General features: G+C 55.1%; 1 protein-coding gene and 1 long non-coding RNA gene across 2 annotated transcripts; one reads left to right on the forward strand and one right to left on the reverse strand.

Annotated features, from left to right (window-relative positions):
- Positions 1-2,266: 2,266 nt before the first annotated feature.
- LOC136793144 (uncharacterized) lies at positions 2,267-4,178 on the reverse strand. Its single transcript, XR_010838019.1, has 3 exons — positions 3,791-4,178; positions 2,599-3,647; positions 2,267-2,499 (listed from the first exon to the last, which is right to left on the reverse strand). It is a non-coding gene; the product is annotated as an uncharacterized lncRNA (long non-coding RNA).
- On the forward strand, positions 4,105-15,639 carry IGFBP4 (insulin like growth factor binding protein 4). The gene is made up of 4 exons (XM_059046487.2): positions 4,105-4,868; positions 11,927-12,084; positions 12,852-12,986; positions 15,200-15,639. Exons 1-4 carry the CDS (start codon positions 4,520-4,522, stop codon positions 15,332-15,334), a joined length of 777 nt encoding a protein of 258 aa, XP_058902470.1. The 5' UTR covers positions 4,105-4,519; the 3' UTR covers positions 15,335-15,639.
- The last annotated feature ends 762 nt before the right edge of the window (positions 15,640-16,401 follow it).

The raw sequence follows: 16,401 nt of genomic DNA on the forward strand, positions 1-16,401 counted from the left end.
GCCATACTGAGGTGCCATTGCTCAGCCCACACCCGGGGCGACTACGAAAGATGTTGTATCGGGGGCTTGGACATCAGCCAACATGGAGGGAAGCTGAGCTCCCTATTTGGTGTGGGCACAGTGGACAGTCCAGGGCAGCCAGGCAGGGGCTGGGAAGCCAAAGTTATGGGGAGGCTTGGGGCCCCGTCCCATGTCAATGCCCCCTCTGCTCTGATCCCCTATACCCAGCTTGCATGCTGTACCACAGTCTTTTGCTCTTGGCATTTGTTTAGAATGCTTCCGACCAGCTGTCTTGGAAGGCAGTAAAACATAAGGGTTAATCATACAGACCCTGGAGTCAGACTGCCTGGGTTCACATCCCTGATCTTCCACTTGTGTGACCTTGAGTAAGTTACATACCTCCCCGTGCCTCACTTTTCCTATCTTAAAAAGGGGATAATGATAGTGACTACTTCATGAGGTTGTTGTGAAGGGGACGTAGTGAAGCACTTAGAACATGTCCAGTGTATGGTCCATGCTCATTAAATGTTAACCTTCATTATTATGTACATTTTGCCTACTCCATCCCATGAGATGCTCCCTGGGGCAAGCCCATCAGATTGGGGGTTCCCTGAGGACAGGACTGTGTCTTTCCCTTGGGAATAGAGCTCTTTTTCTTATTGATTATCTAAGAAGGCCAGCTGGAGCCCAGTAGACATTTGATACTGAGACAACAAGGGAGCTAGTGAGACTCTTTCTAAGCAACAAGCCAGTGAGGGTGTGGGCTGGAAGGCGCTGAAGGGAGCGAGCTTTTCACCCCTCCATTAGGAGTATCTTCCTGGCCCCACTGGGTGTCCAGGAGGTGAGGGACAGACAGGGATGCTGAGGGGGAGGAGGACTTTCTTTTACCTGTAGAGCCCTGGGCTGGGGAAGACCACAGAGAAGGAGAACCAGGTTTCTGCCTCTGGGGGGCTCCCTGTCGTCAAATAGGCAGCAGTCAGGTGGAGAAAACCAATACGCAGCATCTGCTTCTCATTCCTCAGGTTCCAAAGCCCCTTCTCTTCCATTATTTCACTTTTTCTTGCAATCATCCTGTGAGGCAAGCCCAATTATTATCTCTCTCTCTCTCTCTCTTCTCTTTTAACAGAGGATGAAAAGGACCCTTCAAGACATTGTGTGTCCAAAGTCACAAAACTCTTTTTTTTTAAATTGAAGTATAGTTAATTTACAATTAGTGTAACAAAGCTCTTAAGTGGCTGTGCTGCAACTTGAACCCAGGTCCAGTGACTCCAAATCCCATGCCCTTTATATACAGCCTCTCCCAGACATCAGCAGGCCAGAGGAGGAGGAGATACTAAACCCAGTCCACTGGGAACTTCTGGTCAGGTGGGGGACACACAGATCCTGCCACCGGGGGATCTCTAGCCACGTGGAGAAATTAGTTTCCACCAGGCAGGGACAGGAGGGAGCAAACACTTGGTGCCTACTGTTTGCTGGGTACTGCTTGGGCCACTCTTTATTTCTCTCTCTTCCCTCCCCACCCGTCTTTCTTTCTTACCATTTTCCAGGTAAGGACAGGAATAAAGTCCATTCTTTACGCAGACGTAGAGAATGGACTTGAGGACACAGGGAGGGGGAAGGGTAAGCTGGGACGAAGTGAGAGAGTGACATGGACTTATATATACTACCAAATGTAAAATAGATAGCTAGTGGGAAGCAGCCGTGTAGCACAGGGAGATCAGCTTGGTGCTTTGTGACCACCTAGAGGGGTGGGATAGGGAGGGTGGGAGGGAGATGCCAGAGAGAGGAGATATGGGGATATATGTATATGTATAGCTGATTCACTTTGTTATAAAGCAGAAACTAACACACCATTCTAAAGCAATTATACTCCAATAAAGATGTTAAAAAAAAAAAGTGAATCTCAGTGAAGCTCAGAGAGTAACTTGTTTCAGGTTCCCCGGTGACCTTGGTGGCAAAACTGGGATAGAATCTAGGTTAGCCTGATGCCACCTGTGTTTGTTCCTCTAGCATGGAAGACCGTTGGCTCAAAGGTTATCTCCTCCATGAAGTCTTTCCACGCCCTGGATGTTGAACTGACCATTTGTGCCTCTGGCCCACCCTGCCCCCTATAAACACCCTGCACTTATTTTATACATATGTCTGTCTCCCCTCACGAGGCAGTAAGCTCCCTGAGGGTGGACAGTGGTCTCGGCCGTGCCCAGATCCCCTGGATGTAGCACAAAGCCTGCACACAACAGGTGCTCAGTAAAGGTGGGTTGCATGAATGGTGGGGAGGCCTCCTGGTATTCATTTTCCTGCCTCCCAGGGATTATCCTAGATGGTGATGGGGGTGAGCCCGAGGATGGATTGGGGGGGCTGCTGGGGTAGGAGTGTGGGTACCTGTCTCACCTGGAAACCTGTCCAGAAGTCCTAAACTCACCTGCATTCATGCTTCATTGCCAGTTCTGCCCTCCTTCCTCCATGTCCCAGTACCTTTATGCCTCCCAGGTCTGCGGTCTAGAAGACAAGTCTGGCATTGGGATCAGAACAATTCTTCCTGGTCCCATTTTATTCTCACAAGAGCTTCAAAAGCTAGGCTAGGTGGAGATGACCTACCTCCATTGCAGTTAGGGACATTCGAGCTCCAAGGGGTGGTGTCCAAGTTCACACAACAAGTTTGTGGCAGAACTGGGTCCAGTGATGGTGAAGGATGGGGAGGGGGCTGGGGGTAGTTTTCTGAATCCGGGACAGGCCAGGCTTCCCCCAGGGACTTGAGGATCCTGGTTCTATTTACCCTTCTCCAAGGCAGATGGGGCAGAAGAGACCCCAGTTGTCTATGAGATGGCGTGGAGAGAATCCCAGAATCTTGTCCTCGGCCATAACTCTCCAGCCCTTCTGCAGTCTTTATGGTTGCCAGTAGGTGCCGTCAGTTTGCAACTTTTGGTTCTGCCCCTGCAGGTCCAGCTTCTAGCCCCTCTTCCTCCTCTCACCTGGACAGTCTGTACTTGCAGAAAGTAGGAGAGGGCCCAATCCCTGTGAGACTGAAAAACCCCTGCCCTGGGAGAGGAAGCAGGAAGAGGGTCTCTGATCTGCACTTCAGCTTGGCTGCCCTGCAGCTTTCTAGGCCAAGCCAAAAAAATCCACAGTAGGTCACCAAGTATGCCTGGACAGGGGCCCTTACCCTGAAATCAGCTCCAGAATAGCAGAAAGTTTTGTGGGGGAGGATGGGTAAACCCTGGGGGGACCTGAGAGACCACCTAGGAGAGGAGTCCCTTCTCCAAATGCTACTCTAGAACCCCTCCAATCCCAGCAGGACTGGGGCAAAGGGTAGGGGATACAGGCACCAACAGGACCACACAGAGGGCCTAGCCGCCCCTGACACTAGCCCAAATAGCACTGCTGGGTGAATTAGAAAAAGGCACCCCTTTCTCAAAACGCTTGAGTGCCATCTGCTGGAAAAGTCACAAAAGCTATACAAGTCTACAGTGACTACCAGAGAAGTGGTGCCCCCTGGAGTTGTGCAGTGCGCAACTTGCAATTGACAGTGGCAGTCTCCTCAGCTGATATCCCTCTGGGAGTGGGTCTGGGCAGTGGAAGCAAACATCCAGGAAGGAGCAAGAGTCTTGGCACCTCCCTCTCCGGGTGCGACTTCTGTTGATGCCATCCTGTGTAAGGCAGAGGGGACAGGGGCCCAAATGAACCCTGGGGAGATTGGAGGCAGGGGCAGGTTGGAAGGGGCAAGTGGGGAGACAGCCTATCAACCTCTTAGGGCCATTAGGCCCTTCTGGGACCCCTTTCCCCTCCTCACCAGACTTAGTCTCCAGCGGCTGAGACTGGAAGCACTGGAGTGGGGTGGGAAGGACTCTGGCTCAGGGAGACCGAATCCCCGGAGCTGGGAGTGCAGGCTAGGAGGTCGCCGCGCTCTCAGTGCGGGGGTACTTCGGGGCCATCTCAGTGGGGTCCCGGGAGAATCCTCCAAGGTCGGGGGAGGGGGCCACGGAGCCGCCCCTTCGCTTTCGCTCGTCCTTCGCTGCCCTCCCGGGCTCCGGTTCAGAAGCGCTCTCGGCGCCTGCCGTGGCTTCCAAAATGCGCCGCTTTCTCCTGCGGCAGAAAAGGACTTTCAGATGTAGTAGCGGCGACGGCGGCAGCAGCGACGACTTAGGACAGCGCCCCCTCCCCCTAACCGCCGCATCTCCTTCTCTCTCTCCCCGGGCCTCCCCTCCCCTCCCCTCCCCTCCCCCCCACCGGGAAGGCGCTGGGGGTGTGGCCAGGGGCCGGTATAAAGTCCGGGGGAGCCGGACCCAGGCAGCAGCTCAGCCCCCTGCCCCCTACAGCCAGCCGCCTGGGCCGGGCCGAGGATGCGGCGCAGCGCCAGGCTCGCTCCCCTCCGGCCCGCTTGCTAACTTCCTCGGCTTCGTCCTTGTCCGCCAGCGGAGCCACCCCGTGTCCCCGCGCCCTCCGGGTCGGGTCCTCCAGGCGCGCCGGGCGCTGCCTCTGTGTCCCCCGCCGCTCGCCCGTGTCCCGTCCTCGCCCGGTCATGCTGCCCCTGTGCCTCGTGGCCGCGCTGCTGCTGGCCGCCGGGCCCGGGCCGAGCCTGGGCGACGAAGCCATCCACTGCCCGCCCTGCTCTGAAGAGAAGCTGGCGCGCTGCCGCCCCCCTGTGGGCTGCGAGGAGCTGGTGCGAGAGCCGGGCTGCGGCTGTTGCGCCACTTGCGCCCTGGGCAAGGGGATGCCCTGCGGGGTGTACACCCCCCGCTGCGGCTCCGGCCTGCGCTGCTACCCGCCCCGGGGCGTGGAGAAGCCCCTGCACACGCTGGTGCACGGGCAAGGCGTGTGTATGGAACTGGCAGAGATCGAGGCTATCCAGGAAAGCCTGCAGCCCTCTGGTAAGGTGCCCCATCCCTTGCACGCCCTCCCTGGGGTCCTCCCCTCCCAGAAGCCCCTTGTGTATTCGGGCTGGCCCGAAAGGCTTTTGAAAATCCCCTGTGAGCTAAGCAGAATGCAGGTATGGGGCAGGGCCCGACTGGCATGGGGCAGGGCCAGCCAAGGAAACTGCTGTCAAGTCCCTAGCAGCCTGTTGCCACCATCACAGAGGACTCTGTCCCATCCTTCCATCTCAAGGGTGCCTAATTTGGGAAGAGAGGTCTCAATGGTAGTCCTGGCTGCTGGGGCAAGAGTGGAAAATTAAGTGACCTGGTCCAGCCCACAGCCTGCAAGTAAGCAGGCTAGGGCCAGATACCCGGAGGACGGGGTTGGTGGCAGTGGAAGCTTTCTGTTCCTGATCCAGGGACCTCCCCTCGCCCTGGACACAAGTGGAGGACCCAGGGGTCTGAGAAGCCAGGGCTCGGGCTTTTGACATTGAGGTGGGGTGGAGTGGGACATGTAAATTAGAGTGGCTTTGGTGGCGAGGGGCATCAGAGTGGCCCTTCCTCAAAGCCCCAGGCCGGATCACCTAGCTTTTTGAGAGGTATTGGGAAGACAGGGGTCTCTCTGCCAGGCCTGGGCACCTCCTCCTGCCCTGGTACACAGGCACCCTGCTCCTTTCTCCTGGCAGGTGCCATTTGAGGTGGCAGAAGAGAAGCAAGTCTTGGCTCCCAGCCCAGAGCTACAGAAACCTAACGGGATAGGCAGGAGAGAGGGGAGGGATGGGGGGGGGGAGAGAGAGAGAGAAAGGGGGAGAGAGATTTAGAAGGTCTTTTGCCCTAAACTCATTCTTACACTTTCTCTTTTTCTATTTCTCAGTGAGACTTTCAGTTTCTCCCTTATAGTCTGTCTGTCTCCTTCTTTCTCTTATTCTTTTGTTCTTTCCTGCTGCGTCTCTCAACCTCTAGTTTCACTAACAACATTCTCAGATTCTCCTTTCCTCAATACCTCCTGCCCTTATCAGTTTCTTTCTCTTTATCCCATTCCTCTTCCTGTTTTTGTTGCCCTGCTTTGCTCACTTTCATCTCAGTCTCATTCCATTACTCATTCTTTTGACTGTCACCGTTTCTCTTTCTGTCTTTGTTCCTGTCTTTCTCTGTTGCTTTCAGAATCTCTCTGTCTGCCTTTCTCTACCTCTGCCTCTGTTTCTTGTTCCCTCTCCGACTCTGTTTTGCTCTCCCTGTGCCTCTGTCTGTTTCTGTCTCTTTTCCTGGTGCTTGAAGCTTCCATTGTTGCAGTCCGGATGCTGGGACTCCGGCCCCAAGCTTCCTGCCCTCAGTCCCAGACCGCTCCACTTCCTCAATCCTCTGCAGCTTGTTAGCCAGAGGAGAGCAGGATGCAGGGAAAACAGGAAGGAGGTGGACCCCAGGGGTCTGGGCCTCGGGCCTCTCTGCCCTTCCTGCCCCTGGGCAGTGAGAGATAGGTCAGCAGAAAACATTCTAGGAGAAATGCCAGCCTGGCACCCAGCACATCTGGGAAGCGGGAGTGGGGGGGTTCTGGGGCGTGAAAGTCGCTGATCCTGGGGCAGAGATGCCAGTGCTAGTGGGAGAGGAGGAGTACTGGTACCAGACCAGACTGGGAGTGAGGGCTGAGCCCTTGGGCTCCCCGGGTATAACGGGTTCCTTTTGCTTCGTATCTCCACCCTCCACCGGCCAGTGGGTATCTGGCGCCAGATTAGGATGGCTGGTGAGTTCCTCCTCTCTCACCAACTTGAACGTTGGGACAGAAGAGCCCTCAGTGGGTCTTGGGAACCCCTTCTTCCCTGGCTGGGTAGGAGCACCCCGTCCTGAAGTGGAAGGAACTGTTCCCCTAGGAGCTTTGGGGAGGCATGACGTGAACAGTTTGTGAGTGTCCTGTGAACATCGTGTACACCAGCCTCGAAAGGCAGCTTTAGGCCCCTTTTGGATTACAGGGCCCAAGATCTCCTTGCCTTGGCCTCCACCCTTGCAGTGCAGGCAGATATCCGGAGAGGGGAAGGGGAGGTCTGGGGGGCCCTGGGGAAACTAGGTACCTCCTCAGCAAGCTGTGTCCATGCCCTCTTACCTCCCAGTCATCCCAGAAGTACCCCTGCCATGGTCCGGGCCACACTGCACCGCGTGAAAGGCGCCCCCTAGAGTTGTGCTGTAGCCCTGTAGGGTGTCTGGTGAGACCAGGCGGCCAGGGCTCGGCCCCTCTCCCCACTGTCCTCCTGAGCCTTCCACTGTCGATAGGCTACTGTCCCTCCTGCATCCCAAAGCTTGGGCCTTCTTGCCTGGGGAATAGTTTGGCAGAGAGGTCAATCGGGCTCTTCTTCCTGCCTTTTCCTCTTGGGGCTGAGCTTCAGCAGGTGACTGGGGAGGGCAGTCCCTCAGCGTGCCCCCTCCTTTGGCCTGCTGTGGTCCAGAGGCCCACTCTTTGCTCCTGGGGCAGGTCTCCCCCATCCCTTTCCCGGCTACCCCCCTCCCCCGTGCCCTCTGCCGTGACCCCCTGTCCCAGCTTTCCAAGCCAGAAAAGGTTGTGGATTAACACAGCCCAGACCACCAGAGGTGGGGGTGGGGTGGGACACGTGTGTCAGAAGTCCACAATCGTGGTTCAGTGTACTGACCCTCGACTTGTGGAATCTGGGGGAGTGGACAAGTGGGAAGATTAGCGTTTGGACTGGGGAGATCCTAAACTGTGCTCTGGGTCCCTCTGGGACAGGGTTAGGGAACATGCAAGCTGGGTTAATTTTTAGTCAACACAGCAAATACTGTCCCCCCTACTTCAGTACTGGGAATCCAGTCATGTCATGGGAACAGGGCCTTCCCAGAAACTCTGTGCCTTGGGGGAGGGAGGAAGGAGGAGCATGGCTGCTTAACATTTTTTCTTTAGTTTTGGCAAAGCCAGAATTATTGGTGCCTCGGGTATCAGGAGTCTTTCCATTTAAAGACATAGGAGCTGCGGAGATAAGTTCTTCTCCTTTCCTCCAGCCAGACTGCTTCATTCCCTCATCTGTAAAAAGGGGGGACAGTAGGACCTATCTTGCAGGGTTGGGGCATTTGGCACGGAGTAAGAGCTCAGTATTGGAGCAGTGATGAGGATGGTGATGAAGAGGAAGCCGAAGGGATTTAAGTTGAAGCTTAACTTCTCCTCTGATGCTGGGGCTTTGGGGGACAGTAGGGCTAGTGAGCAAAGCTGGAGGGACACGCAGAGGAGTGGAGGGGGTAGGGTGGAAGGGCCAGCTGTCCTTCTCTTGACTCTTTAGTCTGAGGCCAGCAGCATGGCACAAGGGTGAGGGGGACACCCCTTGAGCCAGACCTCAAAGAAAGACCTGGTACCCAGCATGGGTGGTCTTGGCTTCTCCAGCCAGAGTGCAGGGGAAGAAGGAAAAGGCCTTTGTTGTAGGGCAGGTGGGTGACCCCTCCAGATCGTGTCCGGTTGGCTGGGCCCACCTACCTCACAGCCTCACCCTGGGCGTCTTGAGGGGAGTGCGGGCTGGAGTTGAAGGGAAATCATGAGGCTGAAATCAGGCAGCAAGAAAGACGAAATCTTCTAGCTTTGACCATGAACTTTGCAGCCATGGGTGCCAAAGCTCTGAAACCTCTTCTTTCTCTGGGTGCCTGCCCTTCCTCTGTGGCTGGAGCAAAGACCAAGGTTTCCCCTGTGGCTGGATGTCTTTGGCCTAGCTCCAGCGGGGCAAGAGGAGGTGACCTGGCCTGCCTCGGAAGCCCCGCCTCCCAAACAAGCCTTTCAGATGTCGGGAGGTCCGACCTTTGGTGGGGGGCGGGCGGGTTTGACTCGGCTCCCACTCAGAGGGGAAGCCCCCAGGATTGCGATTTTTCCAGAGGGCACCACCTGGGTGAGCAGCATGAAGGGGGTGGACCTCCTGCATGAGCAGGGAAGTAGCAAGAATTTAGCCAGTTTTAGAGATGGGAAGGTGAACGTGTTTTTAGAGACTCAAGGCTATGACCCCTCACCCTCCCAAGCCTAGCGCCTAGGGTGGATCCTGGGGTGGGGTCTCAGTCTGCCAGTTAAACAAGACTGGGCAAGAAGTTACAGATTAAGTGGAAAGTCAACAGCCCGGGTAGAGCCAGTGTGCTCTGGCCAGGGCAGGGTCAGGGCGCCTGGGTGCATGCGGGTGTGCACGCGTGGACCAGTGTGTGTCTGGACATGTGATTGTTTGTGTATGTTTGTGATCCTTGAGTCCCAGCCTGTCTGTGTCTGAGCTGGCAGATAGGGACATAGTCTGTGTACCCCTGCCCCTGAGAGAGGCAGTACGGAGCCACTCTCCCTGACTGCCGTGTTCTACTCTAAGCTGAGACACAGGCTGTGGCTAAGTGTGCTGGGTGGTGGAGAAACCAAGGTGGGGGAGGCCAGGCAGGCTGCCTGCTGATAATGCCCCATGTGACGGGAGCCCTGCTGATACAAGAACGTGAGCTATGTTTCCAAGCTCGCCCTATGCCCTATGCGTCCCCTGGGTTCAGTGAGTGGACCCAATTGTCCTCCTTCATGGCACTTCCTAAATTAAGGGATAACCATTCCAAATATCCTTTAATAATCCCCCGTGTAGCCCAGGGAGATCAGCTCGGTGCTTTGTGTCCACCTGGAGGGGTGGGATAGGGAGGGTGGGAGGGAGACGCAAGAGGGAGGAGATATGGGGCTATATGTTTATGTATAGCTGATTCACTTTGTTATAGAGCAGAAACTAACACGCCATTCTAAAGCAATTCTACTCCAATAAAGATGTTAAAAAAAAAAATCCCTCCCCCCGAGTGTTTTTGTGAACTTGACTCATAGAAACACAATGTTGGAAAGTAGTCGAATTTCTACGGCAGATCTCTCCAGGTCCTTGAGACCTCTGCCACCCTGACGTGCCACACCTCCAGGGCAGAACTGTACCTCCCGAGGCAGCCCCATGCATTAGAAAACTCTTCCTAGGGAACCTAAGAACATCTGGCCACTTACCAAGAGGGACAAGTGTCACTGTGCACAGCCGTGCTTTCCTTTATGGTCATGAAAAGACAGCAAACTCAAAGGAAGAAAAACAAAACCTTTCTGGTTGAAAGGGGGCCCTCAAGGTAGTGTCGTGGGTTGTGTCAAATGAGCCCCTGGGATCCCTCCAGCCCTTCCAAGTAGAATGGTGGCCCCTTTGTTCCAAGCTCGCTCCGCTTCTGTGGTTCCAAGACAAATCTTTCAATTCTTTTAGGTCTTCTATTTCCTTTCTCTCCAATCCCCAGCTCCAGCCTACACACCTGCAGTGCTGTGACCCCATCCACTAGTCTTGTGGCTTTGGGCAAGGCAGATGCGGTGATGGCGGGGGGTGGTCACTGATGGCGGGGGGTGGTCACTGGCCAGCCTGGGCCTTCTTAGCCAGAAGTTTCCTTGGGAAGGTCTTCAGGGAAGAGCTTCGATCTCAGGTCTTCTCTCTGGTTCCTGCCTGGGGGTTTGGGGTCTATCTTCCTATGGCCCCCTTTGCACAATCCTGGTCTTCTGAAATTGATCTGCCCCTTCTTTTGCTGCCCACACCAGTTGGGAGGTCTTTGCTGTAGTGGCTTCTCCTTGGTTGAACTTCAGGAACTCGATCTTTTGGGACAGAAGTCCCCTCCAGACTGTCCTTCTTGGGACGTTAAATATGCAGAAGGAGGGATTATATCTATCTGCTCCATTTATTCCTTCCCTCTGTTGCTTTTTTCTAAGCCAGCCCCGCATCCGTGACAAAACCTCTTCCCATCCTTGGTGACTGAATTTTATAAATAACCTTTGGTGTGGAATCTTGACAAAGACTTTCTGGGGGTCTGTATTCCTCCTTGCCTGGTTTCCCTTTATCCACGTGCTTCCCCCTGCACTCCCAGAACTAGGAGAATAAAAAGAGAACTAACCCCCCAACTAACTTTGGCTCGGCAGAAAAATACCGTTTAACCCAGAGGCAGCTCTGGGACTGCTGCCATGCATGGAGGAACCTGCTAATTCCTCAGGAAAAAAAATCCTGACGCAAACCAGATGTAACCTTCTGTCCTGCTGCCAACATCTGGAATGCTGGCAGGGGCTCTGCACTCAGGCCGGCAGCAAGTTGCCAAACCCGACCATTTCAGAGGTGGCTCTGATCTGCGGAGGGATCTTGCGACCTCTTTCTCCAGCTCAGCCCTGGGTTCTGGTTTTGGCTGCCTGGATGGAGGAGCCGTAACTACAATTCTGGGACTTCTGGATGGGGTTTCTCTTGAGTTCGGATAGAGCCTTTAGGAGAGAGAGCCCAGGGAGAGCGTGGCAGTTCAGCCTCACCACCCCCACCTCCACGTCTCCAGTGTCCTGGCTCTAGGCAACAGATGTGCACTTTGGATGGGGTCTGAAATATAAGGATGGGAGACTTTGGGGTGGGGGTGCTGAAGGGACATGTGAGGGTGTTCTCTTGGTCCTGGGGCCACACAGTGTCTCTCTTACACACACACACACACACACACACACACAGACTCCTTCACATGCAGGCATACACACCCACTCCCACTTCTCCTGTGCAGCCAATGGAGAGAGTTTTGGGGCCAGATTTCTCATCACTCATGGAAACTGATTCTGGCCATTTGGAAGAGGGCCAGCAGAGCCGACAGCCCTGGGGATCCCCTGGCTGGCTCAGCCAGATGCTGAAAAGAGCAGAAAAGGAGGGAGGAAGAAAGAGCAGACGGAGAGGGGGATGGTAGGAAGAGCTGAATGGAAGAGGGGGATGAGATTCGGTGTGGGGCCCCCTGCCTGCTTGAGACCTCCCTGCAGGGCCCAGGGGACCCTCCTGCTGTCTGGGCAGCTGCAGCTGATGACTCATCTGAGGGCTGGACTGGGTGGAGTGAGGGATAAATCAAGGACTTCAAGAGGAATATCCTCCTGAGGAGATCCTGGGGAGTTGGGAAGAAACCGGGGTGCTGCTTTCGTTTCTTCGCACCCCCCAGACCCCCTGCTCTTCCCCAGCGCCAGGCTGGAGAATCCCTAAGAAGGAGAAAGCAGGTGGGAGGCTGGGTTGCTGTGCTGCCTTGTCCTTTCCCATCGCTGACCTTTCCCCATCTTGGCCTGATTGCAGACAAGGACGAGGGTGATCACCCCAATAACAGCTTCAGCCCCTGCAGCGCCCATGACCGCAGGTGCCTGCAGAAGCACTTCGCCAAAATTCGAGACCGGAGCACCAGTGGGGGCAAGATGAAGGTCATCGGGGTCCCTCGGGAGGAAGCCCGGCCTGTGGTGAGGACCTCTGACCAAACGCGCATGTGCATAGGCACACACAACCACCACCATCACCAGATCTGGACAATGTCCATCCAGCAAACATTCTTTAGATGTCTGCTGTGTGCAAGATGCACCTAGTGTGTGTCTTTAGGACCCAGAAAGTCCTCACTCCTCTTCTTGAAATTCCTTTCCTGCTCACCAGTTCTAGACATTGGGATAGCTGAAGTTATTGTTAAATACTGAGACACTTCTGTACTGCTTGGTGAACGGCAGTGGCCCAAGCCTCCTCATGTTTCTTGGCCCTTCCCAGGGATTCCCCACCCCAGAGCTTCTCAGTAGCTAAAGGGTTCATGCTGGCCATAGCAGGCAGCCTTGGGACCCTGCTCCAGGGTCCGGCTAATGTCCTTTCTGATGGGTGTTTCTGATGGATCCATGCCTGGGTCTTACGAGTTGTTAATGCTATGATTTCATCCATCACTCCTGTTTAGAAATCATCCCCTTCCTGTCCTTCACCATAGATTTCCTTTCCCCACAAGGTCCCTTCACATCATCCCCCTCCTTTTTAGAAGCTCTTTGGCTCAAGATCCTCTCTTCAATGTCCCTCTGTTCTGCCCGCCAGTGTCCCCTGAGCCCGAGCTCCTCCTTTTACCTCGTTGGGCGCTGCTCAGCTTCCAGGCCTTAACCCTCCTTTCAGAGCCTGCAGTCCTGATTTAACCCCCAGCCCCGGTCCGCCTGCCTCTCTCCCTTCTGCTGAGCAGTTTCATCCTCCCCCCCCCCTCCAGCCCCAGGGCTCCTGCCAGAGTGAGCTGCACCGGGCCCTGGAGCGGCTGGCCGCCTCACAGAGCCGCACCCACGAGGACCTCTACACCATCCCCATCCCCAACTGCGACCGCAACGGCAACTTCCACCCCAAGCAGGTGGGTCTCCGTCTCCGCCGACTGGGCCCGGCCTCAGCTCCAGGATGTCCAGGATGGAGGTCTCAGGAAGGGGGGAGCTCCTCAAGCCAAACCTAACCCCTTGGCCCTCCCGAAACCCTCCCCCAGCCTCAGGACCTCAGCTCATTTTGCCCACTCACTCATTTTGCAGATGAGGAGACTGAGGCCCAGAGAGGGGGAGAGGCCGGCCCAAAGTCACAGAGCGAGTTAAAGGCACACCAGTTACCCTGCCTCCCCGTCCAGGTTTATTTCTATGACCTCTGTAGTCACCATCTGTGATGCAGACCCGGCACTCCTGCCAACCTCTGCCTCCCAACCCTCTCTCACTCCCCTTCCTCCATTCCTGTGAGTTCTCCTTTGTCCCTGGATGTCTGAGGTTTCCACGTGTGGCTTGTGGGATCTTAGTTCCCCGGCCAGGGATCGAGCCCAGGCCCTCGCGGTGAAAGCGTGAAGTCCTAACCCCTGGACTGCCAGGGAACTCCTGATGTCTGAGGTTTCATCTGGGAATGGAGGGGCTAGGTCTTGAAGAGTTGAGGAGGAAACTCAGCCTGCCCCTTCCCCCAAGCTGAGCTGCCAAACCACCTGGGGTTCAACCAGGCTGGAGGCGAAGCCAGACCTGACAGCTGGAGACGGGAACTTTGGGTGCAGCAGAGGAAGGAGAGGGCAGGAGACGAGACAGGAAGGCAGAAACCTCTGTACCTCCTTATGCCCTTGGAACATGGGCTCCTCTGACAAGCCCCCAGGACCCTGGATGGTCCACGGGGTTGGCCTGCTCCAGCCCCATCTCTGGCCAGTCTCAGTCGGGCTCATTCGGAAGGGTGGCATATCTGGGCAGGACACTGGGTGGGGTGCCTCGTGCTGGGTGTGGCCTGGATATCCTCCAGCCCTTGTGGGTGTAGGCACACACGTCCTCCTACTCCGTGCTCTACAGACGAATCCACAAGGTGGACCACCACTCAGCCAGAAGAGGCCTAGCTGGGAGGAGAGAGGCTGTCCCCCAAGTCTGCACAGCCCAGGATGGCATGAGGAGGTTATGAAGAGGTGGTGCAATGGAGGAGGACCACAAAGTTCTCCCCGCCAAACCAGTGCCAAACCTCTCTCCAGCCTTTATCCCAATACCAGTTTTATCCTTGTCCCAATTTTTCTTTTTCCTTTTTTTTTTGACCGCGCTGTGTGGCTTGTGGGATCTCAGTTCCCCAACCTGGGCCCTCTGGCAGTGAAAGCACAGAGTCCTAATCACTGGACCGCCAGGGAATTGCCCCTTGTCCCAATTTTTAAAAACTCCCCCCCGTTAAAAAAATATCAATAGACTTTATTTTTTAGAGCAGTTTTAAGTTTACAGAGTTCCCGTCTACTTTCCCACCCCCAGTCTCTCCTATTAACATGAGTGTGGTACATTTGTTACAATTGAGGAACTAAAATTGATATTAGTTACTAACTAAAGTCCATAGTTAGGGTTCACTCTTTGTGTTATACACGTTTATGTGTTTCCTTCCCCTCAGTTTTTATCCCACTGAAAATTCTGACACTTGACCCTTTATCTTCAGGCCAATTCTGACCCTTGAGACAACCTTCACTCTAACTCTAATCCTGACTCTGAAATACACCTTTACCCCCTACTCTTCCTCCTCCCCCGTGTAATCCCGACCCAAACTTTAGCCCAACTGCTTTAATTGTTCTGACCTTGACCTCTGTCTCTATCCCAATTCCATTTCTGACCTGGGCTCTAAGCCTCACCCCACTCAAGTTTTAGTCCTAATTCCCAGTTCAGCTGCAACTCTTGTGCTGATCTAACTTCAATGTGGATAATCACAATCTTAACCATAATCCTATTCTTAAAGTCCCAACACAATAAGAACCCAAACTAAAACACAATCAGAACACAAATTAAAAACTTCTCCAACCTGATCCCTAGCCTTTCAAATCCAGCTGCACCTTTCAACTCCATGGATCCAGTCTCCCCTCCAGGTAGGCTACAGAACTTCCTCAGGACCCTGCCTTCTGGACCTTCTGGACCAAAACTGTCTAGACCTTTCCTTCTTGGCCAACTTTACTCCAGAGAGCTCAGAGGACCCATGTTCAAGAAAGCCTCCGCCCTCAAGAGTCCATCTTGGAGCCACTGTCTGACTTGGGGGCTGGGCTGGGATCGGGGCCGGCTGCCTGAGATCTGACCTCTCACACCCTTGTCTTGGCAGTGCCACCCGGCCCTGGACGGGCAGCGCGGCAAGTGCTGGTGTGTGGACCGGAAGACGGGAGTGAAGCTTCCGGGGGGCCTGGAGCCGAAGGGGGAGCTGGACTGCCACCAGTTGGCTGACAGCTTCCGCGAGTGAACCCTGTCAGCAGGCGGGGGGCTCACTGCCCCCTGCTGCCCCCTCCCCTGGAGGCTGCAGAGCTGACCTGGAGCCTGGGTCGGAGTCCTGGCCCTGCTTCTGGCCCAGAAGTTTCCCTTGGGTTGTGTCTGTGTGTATGCGTGTGTGCGTGTGTGTTTATGAGCACGGGTGTGCCCTTGGGGTGAGCCGAAGCCTAGGGGTGTCCTTCTTTGGGCTTAGATAGCCTGAGAGAGCCCTGGTATGTTTCCAAATTGATCCTGGATTCATTCAGCCCTTCAGCCATCTATAAACACTTCTTGACCACATACTACATGTCAGCTCTAGTTTTCAGCCCTGCGGGCTCTTATTTTGACTCCCTCTGATTTAGACATGGGAGGCCACCTCCTATAATGTGAGCACAAGTCTGTAGGAGAAGAAAAGTCCCAGTCCCATAATGAGGGGAGGAAGGTAGACATGTACCTTGACCGTTGTCCCTCCCCTCAAACTAGTCAGAGGGTAGAGGCCATAGGGAAAGCGTGGGGTAGCAGATGACTCGGTGGTTAGGAGACCGACTGAGACCCAATTCCAAAGCTAAAGCCTGCCAGGCTCCCCTTTACTTCCTCCCCAGGTCCCTCCAGGGGGAAGGACTTGCAGGGACAAGCCCACCTTAGCTTGGTTGCCTGGCAACTGAGACCCTGCTCTGGGGGAGGGAAGAGGTCAGCGGAAGGCCTGCAGGACAGAGGGCTGGGGAGGTGGGGCCCATCTCTGAGCAGTCAGGGGAGGAGGAAAGAATGCACAGCTGGACTGCATGTGCCTGATGGAGAAAGGAAACCACATGCCGGGAGGTGAGGGGCTTACCTGGGGTCCTGCTTCCTCCCCCATTTGTGGTCACAGCCAGGAAGTCACCAGGATGACTCCATCCTTCAGTGGCTCACTGTCTGTGGCTCTGCCTCCCTCCCCACACCTCCTTCCCTGGACCTTCCTCCCCGATATTTCCCTACCCACTGGGCATTTTCTGGCTTGACTGGATGGAAAGAGGCTTAGGAACCTACCAGTTGGCCATGATGTCTTATCTTTTTTTTTTTTTT

The sequence above is a fragment of the Kogia breviceps genome, chromosome 19 (genome assembly GCF_026419965.1).
Source record: "Kogia breviceps isolate mKogBre1 chromosome 19, mKogBre1 haplotype 1, whole genome shotgun sequence".
Lineage (NCBI taxonomy): Eukaryota > Metazoa > Chordata > Mammalia > Artiodactyla > Physeteridae > Kogia > Kogia breviceps.

Coding starts and splice junctions, on each gene's coding strand:
- IGFBP4 (XM_059046487.2), top strand. CDS start 4,520: ATGCTGCCCCTGTGCCTCGTGGCCGCGCTGCTGCTGGCCGCCGGGCCC. Junction 12,085..12,851: donor GGGAGGAAGCCCGGCCTGTG/GTGAGGACCTCT, acceptor CCCCCCCTCCAG/CCCCAGGGCTCCTGCCAGAG. Junction 12,987..15,199: donor GCAACTTCCACCCCAAGCAG/GTGGGTCTCCGT, acceptor TTGTCTTGGCAG/TGCCACCCGGCCCTGGACGG.